General features: G+C 42.1%; 1 protein-coding gene across 5 annotated transcripts; it reads right to left on the reverse strand.

The window, feature by feature from the left end:
• Positions 1 to 236: 236 nt before the first annotated feature.
• On the reverse strand, positions 237 to 21,169 carry LOC104321635 (MOB-like protein phocein). 5 transcript variants are annotated; one of them, XM_069781825.1, is made up of 9 exons: positions 20,894 to 21,169; positions 19,061 to 19,225; positions 8,848 to 8,910; positions 8,233 to 8,333; positions 6,596 to 6,638; positions 6,250 to 6,336; positions 4,540 to 4,619; positions 3,591 to 3,702; positions 237 to 2,647 (listed from the first exon to the last, which is right to left on the reverse strand). In XM_069781825.1, exons 1-9 carry the CDS (start codon positions 20,894 to 20,896, stop codon positions 2,516 to 2,518), a joined length of 786 nt encoding a protein of 261 aa, XP_069637926.1. In that variant the 5' UTR covers positions 20,897 to 21,169; the 3' UTR covers positions 237 to 2,515. The 5 variants fall into 5 exon arrangements, with proteins under 5 accessions (XP_069637926.1, XP_069637922.1, XP_069637923.1 ...); XM_069781821.1 differs by lacking the exons at positions 19,061 to 19,225; positions 20,894 to 21,169 and adding an exon at positions 11,149 to 11,317; XM_069781822.1 differs by lacking the exons at positions 19,061 to 19,225; positions 20,894 to 21,169 and adding an exon at positions 10,078 to 10,749.
• Between the last annotated feature and the right edge of the window lie 171 nt (positions 21,170 to 21,340).

The raw sequence follows: 21,340 nt of genomic DNA on the forward strand, positions 1-21,340 counted from the left end.
CTCCCTTACTTTTTAATTGTAGAACCAGCATTTTCCAATTTGAGAGATGTATAAATTTGAGGTCTGACTTCAAGATGCTAATAACTATTGTATTTCTCTATTTTTGAAAGAAAAAATACAACTTCATTTCAGCACACCTTGTAGCAGAGATGAGAGAGCACTGAACTTTCTCTTGGAAGCACTCAGTTGCCTGCGTTCTTGGATGACACAAAAAATGAGAATAACTTGCCAAAATATAGCAGTATGGATAAAGAAACAGTTTAATTTTATCTTTTTTTGTTGTTTTGTTACAATATAATTCAAAGACAGTCTCTGTTTCCCTATTATGTAGAGTCTAAATTAAACCTGACAATATTTATTAGACAAATCAATGGTTTGCTTAGGCTAACTGAAGTTTTATGGTACCATTCAGGCACATGTGTGTACATAGTAGTACTCATGTAAACAATAGCAAGGGAAAATACAAGCAGTGTTTCACTTAGGCCTTATATGAAATCAGCTTAGTATAGCAAGTCAACTTTACAGTGCAAATCTGAATGAGAATAACAGGATTAAAACTTCCCAAGTTTTATTTTGAAGTGAAACTCTTAAAGCATAAGAAGAAGAAAAAAGAGGTTTGAAATTTTAATGCAGTCCTGACCACCACATCATTTTTCTTCAGTTTGGTAGAGGAAATTTAATTAGCAACACCAGTTACATGTTTTGCCTGTCTCAGTCACCACGGCCAATACAAGCATGCAGAGTGACTGTACAAGAGAACCACACCGTGGATGGTCCTAGAGCAGACTCTAACAAAATTAATTAAATTTTACTACCTCCAGAATACAGCCCTCCTACCTGCAGTACAAACTTACCAAAATAAGTAACCTAGTCTATACAAGGCAAGTTATAGCTACATGTATAGACAGTAACTAAAGCTACTTTTACTCGGACAACATCTCATGCAATTACCCTGCTGACAACTACATACAATGATAAACATAAGACAAAAGGAGCTGCTGAAGAATACAGCTGTTGAAGTACATAAGCTTAGTCTATTTTCTCATTGTTTAAATCCCCTTTACATCCAGGTGGTACAGTTGCTTGAGGTGTGCTTGATTCATATAAAGAAAAATAGAATTTAAGGCATGTTTAGTATATTATGAAAAAAGACTTATTAAAAATAGGTGGACTCCCTTCTTTCCAGGTAAATATAACATAGAAAACAAAGCATAGATTATAGAAACTAGTGGAGTTAGCCCATTCTGACCTGCTTAAAGAAATAAAAAGAGGGCTCCTGGCAACCTCAGAGAGAAACAACCAGCTAACTTCTTAGCTAAGCAAAATTCATTTAACAGAAGAACACTGCTAGTGCTTTTAGACCCTGAATTCATGTACCCTTAGCAGTATGTCTGCTATATTCATCTCTAAATTATTTAATTCTGTCATTCTAGACATAACACAATTAAGCAGCACTCATGGAAATTGTCAGTTATTGCAAATCTGCAAACACAACTTGAAATAAACATCTGATAGGGAACAGAAGCATGAATCCAAATCTTTCTGTCAAATAATATAATTCAGGTGAATGAAGAAAAACAAAGCAATGTATATTGAAAACATGATTAACTCTTGCAAAGAATCAGGTTCAGTATCTCAGGTACTTAAGAATGTTTTTACTAGGAATACAAGCAAAGACTCTGGTAGTGTGTTATGTAGTGTAACATGAGTATTTACGAGATACAGTCTGTAAGCGGTTGCCATGAATATGCGCAGGTATAAGCCATTGACTTTTCTGCCACAGTTATTCTTTAGAGAAGTTGTGGACTGGAGAACAGCAGACGTCTGCCTTAACAGGACAGAACCTGTCCCCTGTTGTACACAAACCTCCACTGTTAACAAAAAAACAAGTCCAGAAAGTTAGATGTATATCAAGAATATATATGTTCAATAGCATAGTGGAATTGTCCTTTTGGTATTACTAATACTATAGATCCTATTAGTATTTGGATATAGGCATACAGGAACATGCACATCCAAAAGTATATCTTCAAAGCCATTTTAAAAAAATAAAAGCTAAATTAGGAATAAGCTACATTGCAAGAAGCTTCCTGCAGAATTATATATTTAAGGTGATAATCTTTGAACTAAGACTTACTATAGCTACTGCATTAAAAATGGCTTGCTGTGAAAATCTTAATCTCACTTTTTTCCCACCCAATCAGACACATCTTCAGGATTGTGATTCAATGATTGTTTAGCAGCAATTTTAGAGAACTGTAAATTCTTTTATTAACAGGCATTATAAACAGACACTACTACTTTTATTTAAAAACCATGAGTGCCACATTGATGAATATACAGCTCATGAATAACTTAAAGTATTTCCCATATTAAAAGGCAATGCACACAGCATACAAAAAGTATACTAAACAAAGCTATGACGATACGTGATTGAAGTGTCTAAAATGATATATACAGTGCATAATTAATGTTTTGTTTATATTCAGTACAGGCTTCTGTACTGCCATTCCCATCATGCCTCACTCTCCCCTGACACTGAATTTTGCACTTCTTCCTCCAAAATTGGTACAATCAGGTTATCCTTGGACATCAGATTATACTTCATCACAAACTTAGTGAACCGGTGACACAAGAAAGTTTCATTCTGGAGATGAAAAAAGGGGAAAAAAACAATATACACAGAGGAATATTTTAAACAATCAAGGAGAACATACTGAAAAAAGCCCTGCATATATGTAATTGCCTCATTAGATTTACAAGCCTTAGAAAGAAGTAGTAATGCTTAAATGGTAAATTTATATTACTTCTTTTAAATCTTCCCTATACTGCTTGCTTATAGTTACTGCCATTAACAAAAAAACCCAATGAAGTTCAGGCTTAAGTGACAGCTGAATTTAACAGCACTTAGACAAGAATATATTCAAATATCAATGTAGTCCTGATCCACTCTCCAAAAGAAAGTTTTAAGGCATTGTGAAAGTCCTCCCACATACACCATCCCCAGCAGAACAGGGCACAACCATTCCATAGCTGTTTCAGCAACCTTAACTGGGATTTGGCAAAGGTTTCCTTATACATATACTTATACTGCTTACCTCCTTTCTATTTATTAATTTCTACTTTTCCATTTAAAAAAAAAAAAAAAGTTGGAATCTACTGGAGGTGCCCAAGCTGCCACCAGTTACTCAAGTGTCTTTGCAGTTTTACAATTTAATTCCCTAACTGTTGTGTAACATATAGGAAACATATACATAAGCAGTACTAACTATACCAAGTGCTTGAATACATTCAGGAATCTTTAAAACAAGATGAATTTGAGTTGTTTGTACAAAACCTCAAATTCTGACCTTTCATCCAAATGAGGGACACCATAACTGGGTAAACTAATTACATAAATTAATTTTCATTTATATATATGCACATATAACAGCATTTCAGTTCTTGCAAAACTGTAATCTACTACAATCAATACTTCACTTGAATGCAGATCTTCTGGCAGGATTAAAAGAAAACATGTAACACAATTACATCACAACTGTAACTTCAGTAAATGCCCTTCTTTCAAGATGTAATTTGAAACTACTTACTTCATATTCATCAAATATCTGCCGGTGATGAAAATAAGCATGTGAAAATATTCTGTAAATCCTTCGGCACACTGATCCTAATTTGGCTACAGAGGATTCCTTTATGCTAACCCTGTAAGCACCAGGAGAAAGGTTACAAAACAGGTCTACTGAAACAACTACCAAGATATATGTTGACATGAATTCTGATTGTTAAACTATACTATATAATTGCGCGTGAAATTTAGACTTAAGTGTTGCAGATATCTGTGTCTGCAATTGCTTATTTTTGGAAGGAAAATAAAAACACTGATGCATACTCCAAATTTAAAAATTGTATTCCAACTACCAAAAAAGTTTTGCCTGTAGTTAAACATCATCAGTTATTCTGGTAAGGGCTGGATTTCTGGTTTCTAGCATTGATGGGCAAAGGGAAAAAGACTTCCCATTGTACCTCCTTGCCAATACTGGGTTCCTAGAGAAGCACAGTTTTGACTTCTCCAGTTTAAGGTTTCCATGATCCAACATGTGGGCTGCTCATTCAGTACGCTCAGTCTCTTGTCTCAGTCTTGGTCACTGATGTCCCACAGTGGATTGGTGTTGGCTTCTGGAGGCTTTCAGTGCTGTAGTGTTCAAGTTGTTCAAGTCCCTGCATCTCTCTAAAGGCCATCCTGTTATTTAGGTTGGCACTACTCCAATGGAAGCCCCGTAACACCAACAGATACTAGTAAAACAGTTTCCACCTAAAAAGCACCCGCCAGCTCCAGTAAATGGCAAACTATTTGAATGGGTAGGAATTCTTCCTTGGCTTAAAAGTGCCAACAGGCCTACCATCAAGTGACACGTGCTGCAGGACTTCTGGTATTTTCCGTGGTAGTCCATGAAAAATGCATTACGCCTTTCAGTGTGCTTTGTAAGTGTTTAGGTGCCACCTACTCCCTTCCCTCCTCCCACGAGAAAGCATTTTTACCTGCTGGGGAAATATTTATTGCTATTCAGAAGACATGCAGCTCCATCAAGTGTGTGTCTGGTGTAGTCTATAGCAGGACACTACAAAAATAGACAGTGAGTGAGCACATGTATGACTGCATGCATGACACTGTCATATAACTTGTTTGAAGAGAAACATTTTAATTATGTTTCCTGATGCTTTTAACTTCACTGGTCATTTTTACTCCCAGAAGTTTCACATAGCTTCTCTGAAGGTCTAAGTACGTTTCCTCCTTAAGTGAGCTATTTCTTTCTTCTGTTTCACAACCCATGTAAATTATTTCAAGAAAAAAGTTACTATGGAAATATGATTATGCATGAGTAATGAATTTTATGCATTTCCTTAAGTAAAGCTGTATAGTAAGAACACATACTGGAAGTACACTGAAAGGAAAGTCGATCATTCCCTCACAGCTTATTTGTTTCCCACAGAGTTAAGTTGCCAGATGCTTTCTTTTACAGCCTAAATTAACACCTTATCAAAAAAAATCAACCAAAACAAAAAACCCCAAACCTGCACCTAAGTATATCAATGCTTTTTATCTTGGCAAAGAAAACCAAAATCATTAGTGTAGCTAAGTATATAACAAGCCAAGCCCTGGCTCTGCAATCAAGTAACACGTAGAGGAGAAGGAAAAAAAGTAAAGATGAACTGAGACAGACTGAGAGCAGGAATGTCTGTCCATTTTGCGATTCCCCAGTTTCAGGAAGAAGACTTCTCAGTTGTACATTTTTGTCAGCAGTTCAAGGTTGCATCACCCACTATCTGACCATTAGTTGATAGCTATTATTGACATGGAAAACAGTAGATGAGTGATGCATGATCAGAGATAAAAAGCAGCCTGAAATTCTCCAGTTTAGCTGAGTAAAACAGACTTGCTGCATGCCAATATACTGAGTGAGGATGAGGGTGAAAAGGAGGGAGTGGGAAAGAAGCTGGCCTTCAGAGCTAAATCAAGGCATCTCAGGAAATGAAAAAAACAAAACAAAAAAAAGATTACAGGACAAAAAGGGTAAGGTTAAGAAGAAACAATACCTTATTCTGGAAGGTGAAATACAAAGATAAATACGACAGACTGCACTATCACCATAATAGTGCAACAGAGAAAAACCTTCTGAAGGCAAAAAAAAATAAAAGATGTATTAAGTGGTTCAACAGGAGATCTGAACAAAGTTTAAAGTAATTGGACACTCAGGAAGGCAAGCTACTGCCATGCTGATAACCCACTCAACATACAGTATTTTTATGACTCCACTACCTTTTAGGAGCAACTTCCCCAAGAACGTGCACATGTGATCACTTTCAGAGTGTCAGGCTTATATGCCTAGTGCTATGAATTGAGGCCAAAGTTTGAAGAAGACAGCCTATTCTCAGCGTGCACTCTTCTTTCAATTAAACAAAGACCTTTTTCCATTGAGTTTCAGGCTGTCTCAACACAAATTAAGGGAGAAAAGAGGGGAATGTGCAAAGTCTCTAATAGTGCAGTAAAAAGCAGTTTGTTCCTACCTCATCCCGTTCTTTTGTAAACCTCTACAGAATGGGAAAGAAGGACACCTCAAGTGATATTCTTAACCCACATAAGCTCTCAGTTTGACTAAGCAGCCAGCTATAATGGCCTCCCCATGAACACATGAAATGTGAAAGAAAATCCTACATAAATGGGGTCACTTTTCCAAAATACATCCATACCTCTTTGGGAGTTTTATGAGCTGCACAAAGAAAAATCCATTGTTCAGTTGCTGTCATCTGAGTACATGTGTCTGGGTGACATTCACTCTGTTAAAACAATTGTTCAGTTATGAAAACCATGCAACAGCAAAAAGGAGCTGATCTTTTCAAATCACTTCCTTGCCTTGTTCCCCACCAAAAAGCATTTTTTGCTAGAAGTCTTTAAAACCCTAAAATACTCTTACCTCAAACCACTGCTTAAGTCTATGTGTATCAATTTAGAAGAAAGCTCTGCAAACTCTGCATCTTACAATACAAAAAGAGTCTCCTCCCTGATACAACATAAAAATAGCAAGAAAAGAATTACCTGAAGCTTGACAGCTAGTCCATTGAGCTCAAGGCAGAATTGTCTAAAAAAAAATTGAACACAGCAGCATCAAAATCAACAATTTGTTTTCCCACTGGAAACATCTAATAAAAAGCAAGGTTATACATTCTGATCTTCTTCACCGATCTCTCAACATTTTTGGAAATTATTCTTGTAAAGTGGAAAAAATACATCAGACCATGAAAAAAATCATAGTTAAAGAATACCATCAAATAGTTTTACCTGATGTCACATCTGAAGAGGCAACAGGCTAGGAATTAACACACTATAGAAGGACTACAAGTTGAGAGAAACAGAATTCACACCAGCATATTTTTTTTACTCAGCAAAACAATTATATTTTAATTCTTACATGACATTAGAGGCTGAGCTTAACAAATAATTTAGTGGAAGTATTTAAGATATCAACTCTGTTATGGAAGAAAGTGCTATTTCACAAATACAGGTAAAAAAAATTAAAGAACACTTCAAGAAAATTACTGTCTTAAGAGTGCAAGTTTTAAATTCATATAGCTTGGATCATTCCATCCTTCTAAGGTGTACTTCCTCCGGATCAATCAAGTGGCTAATATCCCACCACAGATCATTATAGTGGGACTTCTAGAAATACTGCTTTCACTAGAATGTACCTGAAAGTGCATTCTTTAACTTAAGAGAATTCACCCCTCCATCCTACAAGAAAAACTTCAATAAGTTTTCCAAAAGTGACAAGTATTTAGTGACAAGTCACTTCTATGACTCTACAATGATTTTTTGTGTCTGTGAAAGGATGGGAAATTCTTAAAATGTCTTTTGCAATTGTATGTACTTTTTCCTCTTCTGAGGATTCCCTGTGTCTATTGGGACTGTTCCCAACCAGAGGAGAGAAAAAGAAAACGGGAGGCAAAAAGTCAGGATATATAAGTCTAGGAGTAGCTTAGAACTGTTCTTATTCCTGAAAGCATATTTGATAAAGTTAGAAGACACACTTACAAGAAAAAAAAAAATCAGGACACAAGGATACTAAAGTAATGCCAGGAAAAAAGGATTACTACATATGTATGAACAGGGTGTGAACCTACACTACAACTGAAAAATACTTTCAGGTACAAACCATGTAGGCTGAACGTATTTATTATACTGCATAAAACAAACTGAGAGAAGGACAAAAAGTTTTGAGTTTCCTTACAACTAGAAAAAGAACTGCAAGACATAGGTACTCTTGCTTTCCCAGCTAAAGCCTATTTTGCTGCAAGTTTCAGAAAAAGCACTGGGAGCATCTGGAAATCACATTCTCAATTAGTGCAGATGAAGAACTGATGATCCTAGGAGAAAGTGCTATGGAAATTCATGACTATATTTTCATATTCAAAACATGCTAGTACAACTTTTGAAGTGAGGTACAAACATTTTCTTAAAAAACATCAAACTCACTAGATCAGAGCGAATCATAAATCTTTAGAAAGAACAAGGAATTCAGATAATAATTAATACCAAAGTATAAAAATATTTAATAGCAGAAATATCAAGTTTCATTTAAGTTACCTTTGATCTGTCTTATTAAAAAAGACTCACTACCACTATTAATGAACAAACTTAGAATCGGGACACTAGGTTGACAAAAGATGGATTCTTACCTTAAATGTTCATACTTCCATACACCTTCATCCTGGCCTTCAGGAGGTTCAAGGATCTTATCAATGTTGGAACAGTCTGCCCTTATGTTTTGCTGAATATACTAGGAGAGGGAGGGGGGGGAATAAATCTAGATCTTGTTGCAATTATAGTAACACAGTATATTTAGGACATTACATCTCTGAGGGACTTACTTTTTACTTAAGAAGAGATTGATGGACTAAAAAGTTAAAGAGTAGATGTGCAGGGTAAGAAAATTGTTATAAAAAAATGCCAGATCTGAAAAATGCCTCTCCTCAATTAGAAAAAGAATGGGTAAATTTTACAGCTTTTTTACAACATCCATCTCAAAACAAAAGAACCCCGCAGGAAACCCCACTATTTTCTTATATCTGATTTGTTTAAACCAGACATGGGAATTCTAGTTTTTTCTGCATACAAAATTAATAATTACAATTTTTTAAATATATGTAGGGTGCTTATGAAATTCACTCCTGTGCAGCAACATACTAAGCAGATAAATAGCATGCCCTGTTCTCTGGGTTTTTTTCTTTTTACCAAAATACAAAACTTGGGAAACTGAACTTATTAGCAACATTTCACATAAGTAAGAATACCTGCTGAACAGCTAATGTACTATCCATTTCTTCAAAGGATTCATCAGGCCAATTGTAGAAATCCTGTTAGAAAAAGTTTAAACCAGTTTAACAAAAATAGAGGGGGAGGAAGAAAAGCGCACAACCTACAATAAGCTTGAACATGCAGGGAAACAGATGTAGTTTGTACAATTACAGGAAGCTACATCTTAACAGAAGCAGCACATAATCTTGGCAAGAACAGGGTGTAATGGGTCTTGTGCTCATAACGTTAAAATAGTAGAACATCTTGAAAGGAAAGTTCTGTGTGCCTTGGCATACTATAAACATCGTCTCTCCCCCACATCTTGCTGTAACACCTATATAGCCTGTATCTCTTAAATATTTGCATACAGTGCCCATTTCACATCTTAGACCATGTAAGAATGGGGAAGAAAAGAGGTCTGTAGAAAGTAGCATTATACAATGGTTATAAAACTAAAAATCCCAATATATTCTACTAGTAACACACCACTGAAGACATCTTTTCTAAACTGAGATAATATAATGCACTGTTGGCCTGACTTGGTACTACATTCTCTTGGTATGCTCAGTATGCTGCATAACTGGATGGTTATCAGCTCTGCTAACCCACCATGTTTAATATGGTTAATGATAAAACCCTCCTGAAGTTTCACCTCAGATTCAGCTGTACTTCACTGTTCTGCAGCAATTCACAGCTGCTGCAACTACGATCATCCCAGACAGATGCGTTTTCTTCCTTTGCATTTTTCACATCTAAAATTTAGTGCTGCTCTCTCTTACTATCCAGAGATACTGCACATCAGCCTCCCATAGCCATCCTAGTAGACACAGTGACTCAATGAAAATGTTCCAACTGTGAAGCTTAGCAATCTGTTCTTGAGAGAATACGGTCATCTCTAAAAAAAGTACCTATCGTGAATATCCAGTGTTGAGATATCATTAAGTAACTGTATTTAGATACCAAATAGCTATACCACAGTGTCATCCAAAATTATAAATACAGCCACAAAAAAAAAAATCCTATGATGGCATCACTATACACAAAATTCTTCAACCTGCATGAACTTTATGCTTTATAATATTTGACCAAATCTAGGTCTATGTCCAGCTTACTGTTTTTCAGAATACCCCAAATTTATCAAACAGAAGGCACACAACGTTCCACTTCCTTCGTAGATTACACATGTACAGAATGAACTGATTTACAGGGTTGTGTAATAATTTTACCTCTGTACATTACGACAAAGAACGGGAGGAGAAAAGAGATGCATTCTCCTACAACATCATGTCATACACTGCACCGTTTCAGACCACAAGCTCTCCTCACAAAAGCAGAGTGAAAAAGTCTTGCATAAAGGCCTCATATCAGATTACATCTCTGAAATAATCTAAAAGAACATAGCTTGCATGTTTGAGATGTACCTTTTCGAGACGACCTTGAAAGCCCAGAAATAAGTCAATTTCGTTTTGATTAAGAGAAAGGATCTGACAACAGCCCAGGTTCACTTTGGGAGGAGCGCAGCAGGTTACGTAAGGGAAGGATGACTGATGTCTCCGGATGAGCAGGCCAGGTATCGTCTATCTGACGATGCACAACTCCCAACCGAAGTCCATTTGTATGGCCGCAGAGCGACCTCACTCGGCTGATGATGTATTTAGCGTTTTAATAGCAACAACAGCAACGCATCGGCAGTATTAGAAAAACAGCCCTGCCCGAAGAAAGCCTGAGATCTGGGAAGCAGCACTTTTGCCTCGGCTAACGCCCGGTCATTTCACAGCGGTGCTCGCCCTCGCCGCCGGCACCGACACGGGGGGAGCGCGCCGCCGCCGCCAGCCACCACGCTGCGGGACGCGGCTCGGTCCCGGCGGCCGGCTGGACGCCACACGGCTTTCGCTCCTCAACCGGAGCCTGGAAGCCCCAGGGAAGCACGGCGCTCGCCCCGCCGGAAAGCCGCGGGGGAGCCCGTGCCGCAGCGACCTTTTTCCCCGGGGCCCGGCACAGGCAACGGCCCCGTCGGGAAGGCGGCCGCCGCCGCCGCCGCGGCCCGCCCCGCCCCGGCCCGCTCCCCCGCGGCCGGGTCTCGCCCAGGCCGCGGGGAACAAAGCGATCCCGCGGAGCGGGGCCCGCCGCCGCAGTCTGCCCGCCCCGGCGCCCCGGCGGGCGGCGCTGGGCCCCGGTAGGCCCGGCGAGGCCCGCGGCGACGCCCCGGCGGCCAGCCGGGCCCGGCGCCTCGGCGGCGGCGGCGCTGCCCGTCCCCGCCCGCGAGCCGGCCGCGGGCCGCGCGGCCGGCGCCTCACCTGGGCCTTGGTGCCCGGCCTGTTCCGCCTCAGCACTGCCGTCCCCTCCGCCATGACCATAGTGACAGCGGCGCCAGGACCCGGATGCGGCAGCGCCGGGCGGGGCGGCGGGCGAGGGGGAGGAACGGCCGCTGCGGCTGCCGCCGCGGCCGCCGCCGGAGGGAGGGAGCGACCGAGGGGAGGGGAGGGGAGGGGCGGGGCGGAACCGCCACAGGCGAGCAACGGCCGCCGCGCGGCGGGGAGCGGGAACAGCGGCGGGCGGGTGCGCGCGCTTCTCGCGAGAGGAGACGTGAGGCGGCCCTGAGGGGCGGCGGGCGGTGAGGCGGGCCCCGGCCCCTGAGGCGGGCCCCGGCCCCGGCCCCGGCCCCGGCCCCGGCCCCGGTCCCGGTACGTGCTCTTCCTTCTCCCGGCCGCGGGGGTGCGCGGAAGAGCCGTCCCCCCCGCGCGCGGGGCTGGAGGCCCGGGGAGGCCGCGGCCGCTTCCCCGCCTGCTCGGGCCTCTCTGTGGCGCAGAGCCGTGCGGGCAGCCTCTTCGAAAGCCTTTTCCTGGGAGACTTACATTCGTGAGGGACAACCCCACCACCACCCCCACACACCCACACCCGGGAGATGGGGACAGTTCTAATGGCGGTTCCTGCCACTTTCTGTCCATCCAGGTCTCTCGGTGCCTGCCCGAGGAAGCGTGAGCGGCACAGCGAGGCCGCTTCCACGGGGACAGGGGTGTAGCAGTGAGCAGAGCTGTTGGTTTTGTGAGATGAAGTCTCCAGAGATTAACGAGCTGACTGGTTGTTGAGAAAATGCATTCTTCCGATTTCATCCCGTTTCATCGGTATTCCTCTGTCAGCACCTGACTGTGCATGCTCTCCCACAACATTAGCCCTCGCTTGCTCTATAGAAGTCTCGGTACAACACAACTGAGTCTCTACAGTTTTGTACAACATAAACCGTAAGGGTGTGAATTTTTATTTAAAGTCTTATATTGAAGAGACATGGTTGTTAAGGCTAAGAATAATGAATAAAAAAAACCCCAACAACAGTGATTTGGGACAAAACACTTCAGACAAAGTAGGTATGAAGCCTTTCTAGGTCTTCAAAGGCAGGATTGCCAGACTCATGAGTTCTGTGTACAGAGGTCAGAGACTGCTGTGCTAATGGAAAACAGAGTTAGCTTGGGTTTCAAGGTTTACTAAGTCGGGTGTTACATGTGTTGACTGTATTTGGGAAAAAAGGCACTGTTGGCTTATAGTAGGCTGACAAGTAGGTCCCTCTTACAAGCCAGTAGACATTTTGGAAGACTAGAGCGGTTCACATTATTTCTGTAGGATGAGTGAGAAGAAAATGATTTGGAGACTGCTCTCTTTCTAGGGAATAGACGGTAGGAAGAAGTACAGAATTGCTAAGTCAGAGTGAATTGCTTCTGTCTGTGAGCATGAAGGAGCAACAAGGTAAAGATGAGATACCTCCCCTTGTACAATCAAAAAATACATGGTTGCAGTTGTGTATTGTCTCCTGAAAAGTGGAGAATGCTGGTCCCTGATGCTGCCTCTAATTCCAATGCATTACAGAGTGAATGCTAGGTGTGGTTTCCCTCACTCAGTCAATTAATTTGCTCTAAATAACATGTGCTTCCCCACGTTAAAACCTCTACCCAATGAGAATTAGAGTACATGAAACATTTCTGGATTGAAAGCATTGAAAAATCTCTAATTAGTTTTTCCCATCAGAAAGCAAGTTGTATTTTGAATACTTGTTTTGCTTGGGCAATGCCATGGCCAGGATCCCGCCTTGTTCTGGAGGCCAGGTTAGAGCTAAAAACGGGACAATGTGTGAGCAATGAGAAATAGGTAACGGGGTCATCTCCTGCCTGGGTGCACACACCCAGCTAACCAGCAGTTTATATTGACAGCAATGGCAGCTCTGTTCACGTTACACTGTAACACAGAGGTGGCATTCCTAACTTTAGGCACCTGAGTTCAGTTTGCATTAGTTACTTTTTTACTCCTGGTCAGCATTCCTGCCCCTGAGATGTTAGCTATTTGAGTCATGTGGTGAAACTGAGCAGTTTGTGTAAGAAACCATGAAAAAGTTAATAATGTTGGGAGAAGTTGGTGCATTACAATGAAGGGTACACAAATTTCCTATTACCTCATTAGATTAGCTGTAATCCAACATTAATTTTTTATGAGATTGATATTTTAATTAGCCAGTCCCAAAATAAAAGCAATTCTAGCTGTTTAAGTCCCTTAAAATTCAGCAGCTTGTTTGGGTTTTTTTTTTGTTTGGTTTGGGTTGGTTGTTTTTTGTTTTTCCTTTTTCTATCATCATATTCAAGGTTTAAGTGATATCTAAAGCACAGAAGATTTGGGGATTTGACATTTCTATTTGTCCCTGACTTTTATTTCATGGACATCTTGCTTCTAAAATGGAAATAAATCTGGCTGTGAAGAAATACCTCTCAGGGAGAAATATGTATCTGCTAGTTCAGTCTGAAACTGGCTCGTGGGTTTGCAGAAAAAGGAAAGCAATCTGCAGTGTTTCTTAATGAAGGTGTTAAAGCCTGTAGGTCTCTCCTGTTGCCCCTTGATAATTAACCCTGTATTCCCGAAAGCTGCTCATTATTTTTGTTTTATAGGATTTCAAGTTGTTTTTAAACAAAATCTGATCAACAGTAATTTCACTTTTTAGTTTTCACCTGGTCCTCACTGCCTCATGACCTTCAAGAGTGAAAAATGGAATATTTGGCCAAAATCTTACTGAGTATTCCTGTGCTGTTAGGGACCTGGCCTTCCTTTCTTCTCTGCTAGTGAGTAGAAGATTCATTATTTTCTTCCTACGGCAGGATAACTTAATGAGGACGTTTTTGTGAAAGCAGTATAGCTGCTGCTAACAGAAGTTGCTCTGAAACGTTAAGAAAGGAAAGTAGCAAAAGTAGATGGGAGTCCATCTTTTTTACCTGTGACTCAGCCTGAGGAAAGGCTGGGAGGGACTGTATCCCCTTGCCAAAACCAGGTAGGGCAATATGTAACATTTTTGCCAAAATTGAAGCTTTGAAATAGTCTAGAAAACAGTGGAATAAAGAAGTCTAAATTCCTACAGGAACAACACAGCAAAGAAAAGAGCATTTGTGATTGATTCTGTCCTCCTCTATAGAACCTGAGGGATATAGAATTTGGCATGCCATCATGGATGAAGAAACAGGAACAGCAGATGGATTGCCTTGGCTATGTAAGTCACCTTGTCCTTGCTTGTAGTGATAGTTTATGGTGCAAGAATAAAATGTTCTCTGTCCGTTGATCCAGCAGATGTTCAAGCGTGTCCTCCATTTGATTAGGCCTAGGAATGTTTCCCCCCACACACACATCCATAAATTAATTATTTCCATGAAGGTTTTCAGGAAAATGTGACTTTTGTTTTCAATCAGTTATGTAAACACTAGTAGATACAGCCATGCTAAATATTTTATTAAATAAGCATATCAAGCTGCTGAAAATCTGTTGGGGCTGAAAGCATGGGTCAGAGATAAGACTTGGGGGAGACAGTCTCGTGTGGTGCACGCTCGGCAGCACTGCAGTGCGAGTTCAGTGTGATCCTGCTGGGGCATGGGCTGGTACACTGGTGCTGCCTTGGCTGAGGAGTACAGTGCCTGGGGATGAAGGCAAGTAGTTCAAGTAGTAAGGGGATATGTGCTACCTCCTGATCACCTGCCCGCAGATCACACCCCCACAGATTGTAGTGGCTCCTCATACAGAAGAACTGTAAACGCTGTGAAATTCTTTGCTGAGTGGGGATCCTATGTAATTCATGTGTCTAAAAGACATTCTTGAAAGAAATGCTGAAATGTTAGGCCTAAACATTTCTCTCATTGGAAGTCGATTCCTACCATCTTTTTCTCATCAAGATGGGGTATAGTTCTGTAGTAACTCCTGTTAAATACCTTCCCCTCTTTGGTATGTGAATACACCAGAATACCTACCTTATCATGGAAGATAAAGGCATGCTTGCTCTAGTGGAAGATAATGCTTCTCAATCAGTTTGTGTTTCATTGCACAATCAATTGTCTTTCAAAATACTTGTAGTGTGATAATCTTAAGTTTCAGCTGTAAAGTGCACTGCTGTAAATACTGAAGTAAAACTCCAATAGGGCAGATTTCAAGAACTAGGGCTTTTATACCAAAACATACTGGTTTTTAATTTAATTTAGCATCTTCCCTGTTAGCACATAGTTCAGTGGGAGTTTAACCACCTGCAGAGTGTAACTTCTGCCTGGTTTGCCTACAGCTCCAAAGCTGGTAGGTGGTAACCAGCCAACAAGCAGCACACCCCACAACTATGGGGAGCAAAGGACATTACAGCCAGGATTGTCAAATGTAGCTCCTAATGGAATAGCTGGGTGATTGTTGGCATCTAGGCAAAGAAGTGGCTCCAGCTCAACTCTGTGCTGAAGTTTAGCTGTTGGGGGTAGGGACCCAAAACTGTCCCAGCAGAAAATATTTTCAGAATATGTCAAAGCTGAAGTCCCCCACTGCAGCTACTAAGGTATTTTTCATTACAGCCCTTTCCTGGTATCTCCAGAATAAGCCTCATAGTGTATCTATCTAGCAATGTTGATCTCCTAACAACTTGAACAGAATGAGAAAGAAGTACCATTTAGCTACTGCTGTTAAAGTTGCAGTAGCAGTAAGTAAGTAAGTCATATACTGATTTATTTCACATAAGACTACATCAAAACATTTTAAGGCAGTGTATGTTCTTAAACTGCACTGGATCAATGTATGCATACCAACTTTGAAAGCATCATTAGGAACACAGAGTATAAAGTGCAGGTTTCTGTACTCCTGCATGAACAACTGTGAATCCTTTTCCAAGGCAAGACAGGGTGGGTTAGAAATATGCAAATTTCATTGCTTCAGCATTACTTAGGTAAACGCTCTCTACCAAGTTATAGGAAAGCTGGAGATCTGGCCTGAGACAGTAATCAGTAACGAAATTTGGTTTAAGATCAGCATCAGCCCTAATTCTGCCTGACTGATTAACTGCTGGAGGGAAGTTACTTGTTTCCTATTGGCAAAATTCAGTGAGAGATATGTAATTCTTATCTGCTTCATCTGTGAACTGGATGATTTTGTTCTAGCACAGGTGTGACTAATACCAAGCTCCTTTTAGACTGCTGTGGGACAGGTCATTTGTGGCAGGGTGGTTTGTGTGCATTAACCTTCCAGTGTACACGTCTTAACTTCTTTTGCCTTAGCAATAGCTAAAAACCCATGTTATCTTAAGATAAAGTTCAATGTGCAAAGGAGCTATCTGAAAGTCCCCTTCATCGCTGCATCTGTGCGATAACCCTTTTAAACTCATCTCCCAACTTCATACAAGTTTAGGGAAAATGATGTATTAATACAATTGAATTGTTTCAGAGAGATTAGTTTATTACACAATTGAGACTCAGTTTCACTGAGCAATACCAGAAACTGAGACAGAAGCAGAATAGTTTTAGAAGTTTATTGTAAAGACCTTTACAATCTCAGTACAGAGATAAGGATATAAAATGATGTTGTTTGGAATAATTAAGGCTGGTTGGTGGTCGTCTGAATTTCACTGTTCAATGGAACTCAAGCAAGAGCAACTAATTTCTGACTGTACATATTTTTATTTGTGTTCCATCACTACAGTAAGATCACAATTTATTTCAGAGACTCAATGCCTACTTATTATAAAACAAAGGACATTATTTACATGATGAAAGAAAAATTTCAGCATTTTTGTGGAATGGATGACTGATACTGCAACAGGTTTAGTCCACGTATTTCCCAAGAATGTCACCATCTCTAAACAAGTAGTAATCCTGCAAAGAAAAGAAATATTAGTACCTGTAAAATCAGTTGTTTTTTCAGTTGTTTTGCAAATACTGTCTTGTTCTGAAGTCAGGGCTGCCACAGTCATGAAGTACAGAATCAAAAGTGAGCTAACCACAACTAGCTCTACATGTTGACTTCTTCAAAAGACTTTTTTGTTCATAAGATACTCTTTGGGAAAGCTACCAAATTACTATTTTTAGTAGTAGGAAGTGCAAGAACCATCAGAAGACAGTTCTGCAAGCTTTCCCTGTCAAAAGCAAGGATACCCCCGGTAATTTCAAAGCCTTTTAGGGTTCCCTCTAATACATGACTGGCATATAGAGCCACTTTGTCCACTCAGCAAAGGTCAGGCCAGAGGTTTCTCCTTGGTTACTTCCTTTTAAGCAGGGGTGGAAGTAGCAAGTACTACAGGTACAAGAAGCTGGCAGGATTCAGCTGCTCCCATTTCAATACGAACAACTGCATTCCTTGAATGCTGCTAATGCTATGAAGTAACTACAGTATTTATCACTGGCAGTATGGCATTTTGGGAACCAGCTTAATTTGCATTCACAAAGTTGGGAAACCTACCTTATCTTCTAGTACAATCTTAGTACCACCATATTCTGGTAGCAAAACCTTTTCACCAACTTTTACGCTCACTGGCTGAATCTCACCATTCTGAAAGAAAAAAAGAAATCCTTAGTTTTCCACAATATAGACAGATGTAATAGAATTCAAACTACAATGATCCAATGATAAAACATTCAGGAAATCACAACTACTATGTGTTTTCATTGTATAGTGAAACTAGAATATACAGGTTTACTAGGAAGAAAAGCACACCCGTCAGTTCTCAAGCATGGGAGTCCTGCAATATTCAGGCAGCAGAACTACAGTAATTTTCTGAATATAAGTAGTTTTCATTTAGTTTTGAGTGTAAATACAACTGTGAGGTCCTTGCTTGACATACTGAATAGGCCTTCACTTAAAGAAAAAAAACCATCCAAGAAACCTGAGAAATTAAGTGACAGACCATCAAACCCCCTTCTAAAATGAAGGGAGAAAGTCCATTTCCATATTCTATAGCCAAGGCTAATTTGTCCAAGTGCCAGTTAAAAGTACCTTCCCATCTTCATTACTTTGATGCACCATTTCACAATATAAAGCTTTAAAAATCAGGTATTGACACAAACCAGCATGATATGTATGGAGGGACCCATGGTAAAGAAGAAGTCTGAGTCAACATGCCCTAGTTGAAATTTAACCTGTTTTCCACTATTGCTACTAACTGAATACTACTCTGGTGGGGAAAAACCCATTCTGATCCTGAAGCCCATAGCCATTGGCAGTCTTGTGAAGACTGACTTTTTTTATGATCCCAGACATGTATTCAACATGCAAAATTAACAAAAAATTATTTCTTTTGATTCATGTTTTTCTTTTGTCCAGTAAGCCTAATCCCTATCAACAATGATACTTTGCACAGCACATGACAGCAAATGCCACTTCTGGGACTCGACCCTGCTCACAAGTCACAGAAATTCGGGCATGTAATCATTTTAACAAAGAAAGCTGCCAGTCCTCCAAGGTTTTGGCTGAGAAGTGATGAAACACGATATCCCCCAAAACACTCTTCACATATTTAAAACTAAAAAAAAAAAACCAACAAAAAAACCACCAATCAAAATGAAAAAACAAAAAACCCCGCAACAAACACCCAAACACCAAATGCCCCCCCCAAACCAAAAACCCAACAACACCAAAACCCACACCATTACAAGCAGTTTAAAGCTGCTTATAAATGTCAATAAATAATACTGATTTTTAAAAGGCAAGTATTCTCCCTTTTACAAATGATGGAAGGAATGCTGGAATTCAAAGTCAGACCCAGTCAGGAGAACTTGAGATTTCTACCTCCTCTTTGAACCTGTACTTCCAACTTCAGTTGTTGCCATCATCCATTTTGGTGAGGTATCACTGCATTTACACTGCAACCATCCCTTTCTTATGATAATATTCCAGCTACCTCCACACCATTGCTAATTCTACCCAAATGTAACAGTTCAGGGTATTTACCTTTCCTCTGGCTCCTGATCCAACTGCTACTACTGTCGCTTGTAGCACCTTCCCTTGAGCTTTTTCTGGAATCATGATGCCTCCTTTGGTTACTGTCTCAGCTGCACATCGTTCAACCAGAACACGATCAAAGAGGGGAAGAAATTTCCTAAATGCTTTTCCTGCCTGTGGAAGTAATTGTACATTGTAACATGAGGCACATTACAACGAAAATGCAATTAAAAAGAGTAAAAAAAAAACCAAAACCCCAAAACAAAGTGATTTCTCTTTTGAGAGAAATTAACATTTAAGAAAACTGCTAGCATTGGTTTTTAATAGTAGCAAACATATGCCACCTTTGATTGCATCAGAAATTGCTAAAGACCCAAGCAGATGCTGGGCAATCCTGACAGTTCAGCTGCAGGAAGATGTACTCCAGCTGGGGGAATAAACCATCACCAGACAGAGTAACCACCTCCTCCAGCTGAAAAGCTCCACAGGCTTTGAATCCCAAACTCTCAGTTAGAGCATAATTATTGATTATACAAACCATATTTATTCAAATGATTAGGGACCTCTTGGGACAGTTGTGTTTTTATTCCTGTAGCGGATTGTTTTATAGTAAAGCAAAAGTCTAGCCAGGTACCCCATGTCAGTCTTCTTCAGGTACTTTCAAGCCTTAGCGTTTCACATAACAACATACAGCCTCCAAAGTTTGAAGTGTGATGTGAGAGCGCTCTTACTTTATTGACCTCTAAACACAGACTGCAACTTTACAATAAGCTTTAGGTTTAAGCTCCTAAAAATAGGTAGGTAGGCATACTTCTACCTTGACTGCTTCAGTATCTGCCTCTGCTTAAGCAGAGTTAGGGTGGGTTGGGGTTTTTTTTCGTTTGGGATTTTTCTGCAACTACTTACTGCTGCTTGGCTGATAAATGCAAGCGCCGAACCCCAACAAGTTGCAGTGGTCAGGAAAAAGGAACTTGCTTGATTTAGAAGGAAAGATAGGGCGACTTGCCAAGTCACATGGAGGTAGTGCTCCACTAGACAGGTACCCAGAGCCCACACTCATAGAAACAACTGGAAACAAAGGCCTAGCATCCACACGCCCTTTACTGACACGCACCAATATACACACAGGCTTTAAAATCGGGAGAAAACAAAATTACAGGCAGAGCACGAAGAGCAGAAGACAGCACATGAGAGATGCGCATCCCAGCTACCGTTACTACCACAACGATGCAAAACGGCAGAGGGAAAAGCCTGCCGCTTGGGATCATCTTCGTTCGGTGAAAATAACGTCTCTGGCCGCCTTTTTTTGGAAGTGGCCCGTGCTTCACAGGACGAAGCAGCCAGACGTACGACCGCGGAGAAGGAGCGCGGCACAAAACGTCTCGGTTTCCCCCGCAGGCTCCGCAGGGAAGAACCGCGGCGCGGGACACTCCCGGTACCCCAGGGCCGGCAACAGCCTTTCGTCGAAGCGGCCGGGAAACCACGGGCAGGCGCCGCGCAGCCCCGGCCCGCAGCCGCCGCGCCGGCCGCTCTAACCCTCCCTACCCCGCGCACTGCCCGTGACCTTGCGGCACTACCGGACCGCTGCGGACATCCCCCGCAAGGAGCGGCCCGCCGCCGCGAGCCCGCCACCTCCCTCCCTCCCTCGGCTCGGCTCGGCTCAGCCCAGCCCAGCCCCGCGGCAGGCCGAGGAAACACCCGGGCGCGGCCGCGGGCTGCTCAGAGGCCCCGGCGGCGAAGCGGGCCCGCCACCGGGCCCTGCGGGGACTGCCGTCCGCCCCCCCCTTCCCCCCGTCGCGCCGCTGGGCACGCCGGGCCGGTGCGCGGGCGGCGGGCACTCACCATGACCGCCGCTGCACTCCCCGCCACCGAGTGACCCGGCCGCCGCAGGCGCACGTGAGAAAGGTCACCGCCAGCGCATGCGCGCCCGTGGCCCCGCCCCGGGGCGGGGCCCGTTCCCCCGCCCCGGCCCAGGCCCGCTTTAATTCCGCCGGTTATTTTTCAGCCCCGGGGTCACGTCCCGTTTCCGGAGGCGGCTGGCACCCCGGCGGGCGCCGCGAACCGCGCTGCGCGGCGCCCGCCGGTTCCCGGGGTCGGCTACCCTCCCGGAAGTGAGGTCAGCTCAACTTTGACCTTCAGCGAGCATGAGCGTTCCAGAAGGTTCTGGAATTGGCGGGCCCCGGAACCTGAGTGGTTCACGCTGGAGCTGGCCGCGCATGCGCGCAGCGCGGCCGGCGCCCCGGCGCCGCAGGAGGGCCGTTGCCGGGCGCGGCCGCCCTCCTGGCGGCA

The sequence above is a fragment of the Haliaeetus albicilla genome, chromosome 4 (assembly GCF_947461875.1).
Source record: "Haliaeetus albicilla chromosome 4, bHalAlb1.1, whole genome shotgun sequence".
NCBI lineage: Eukaryota > Metazoa > Chordata > Aves > Accipitriformes > Accipitridae > Haliaeetus > Haliaeetus albicilla.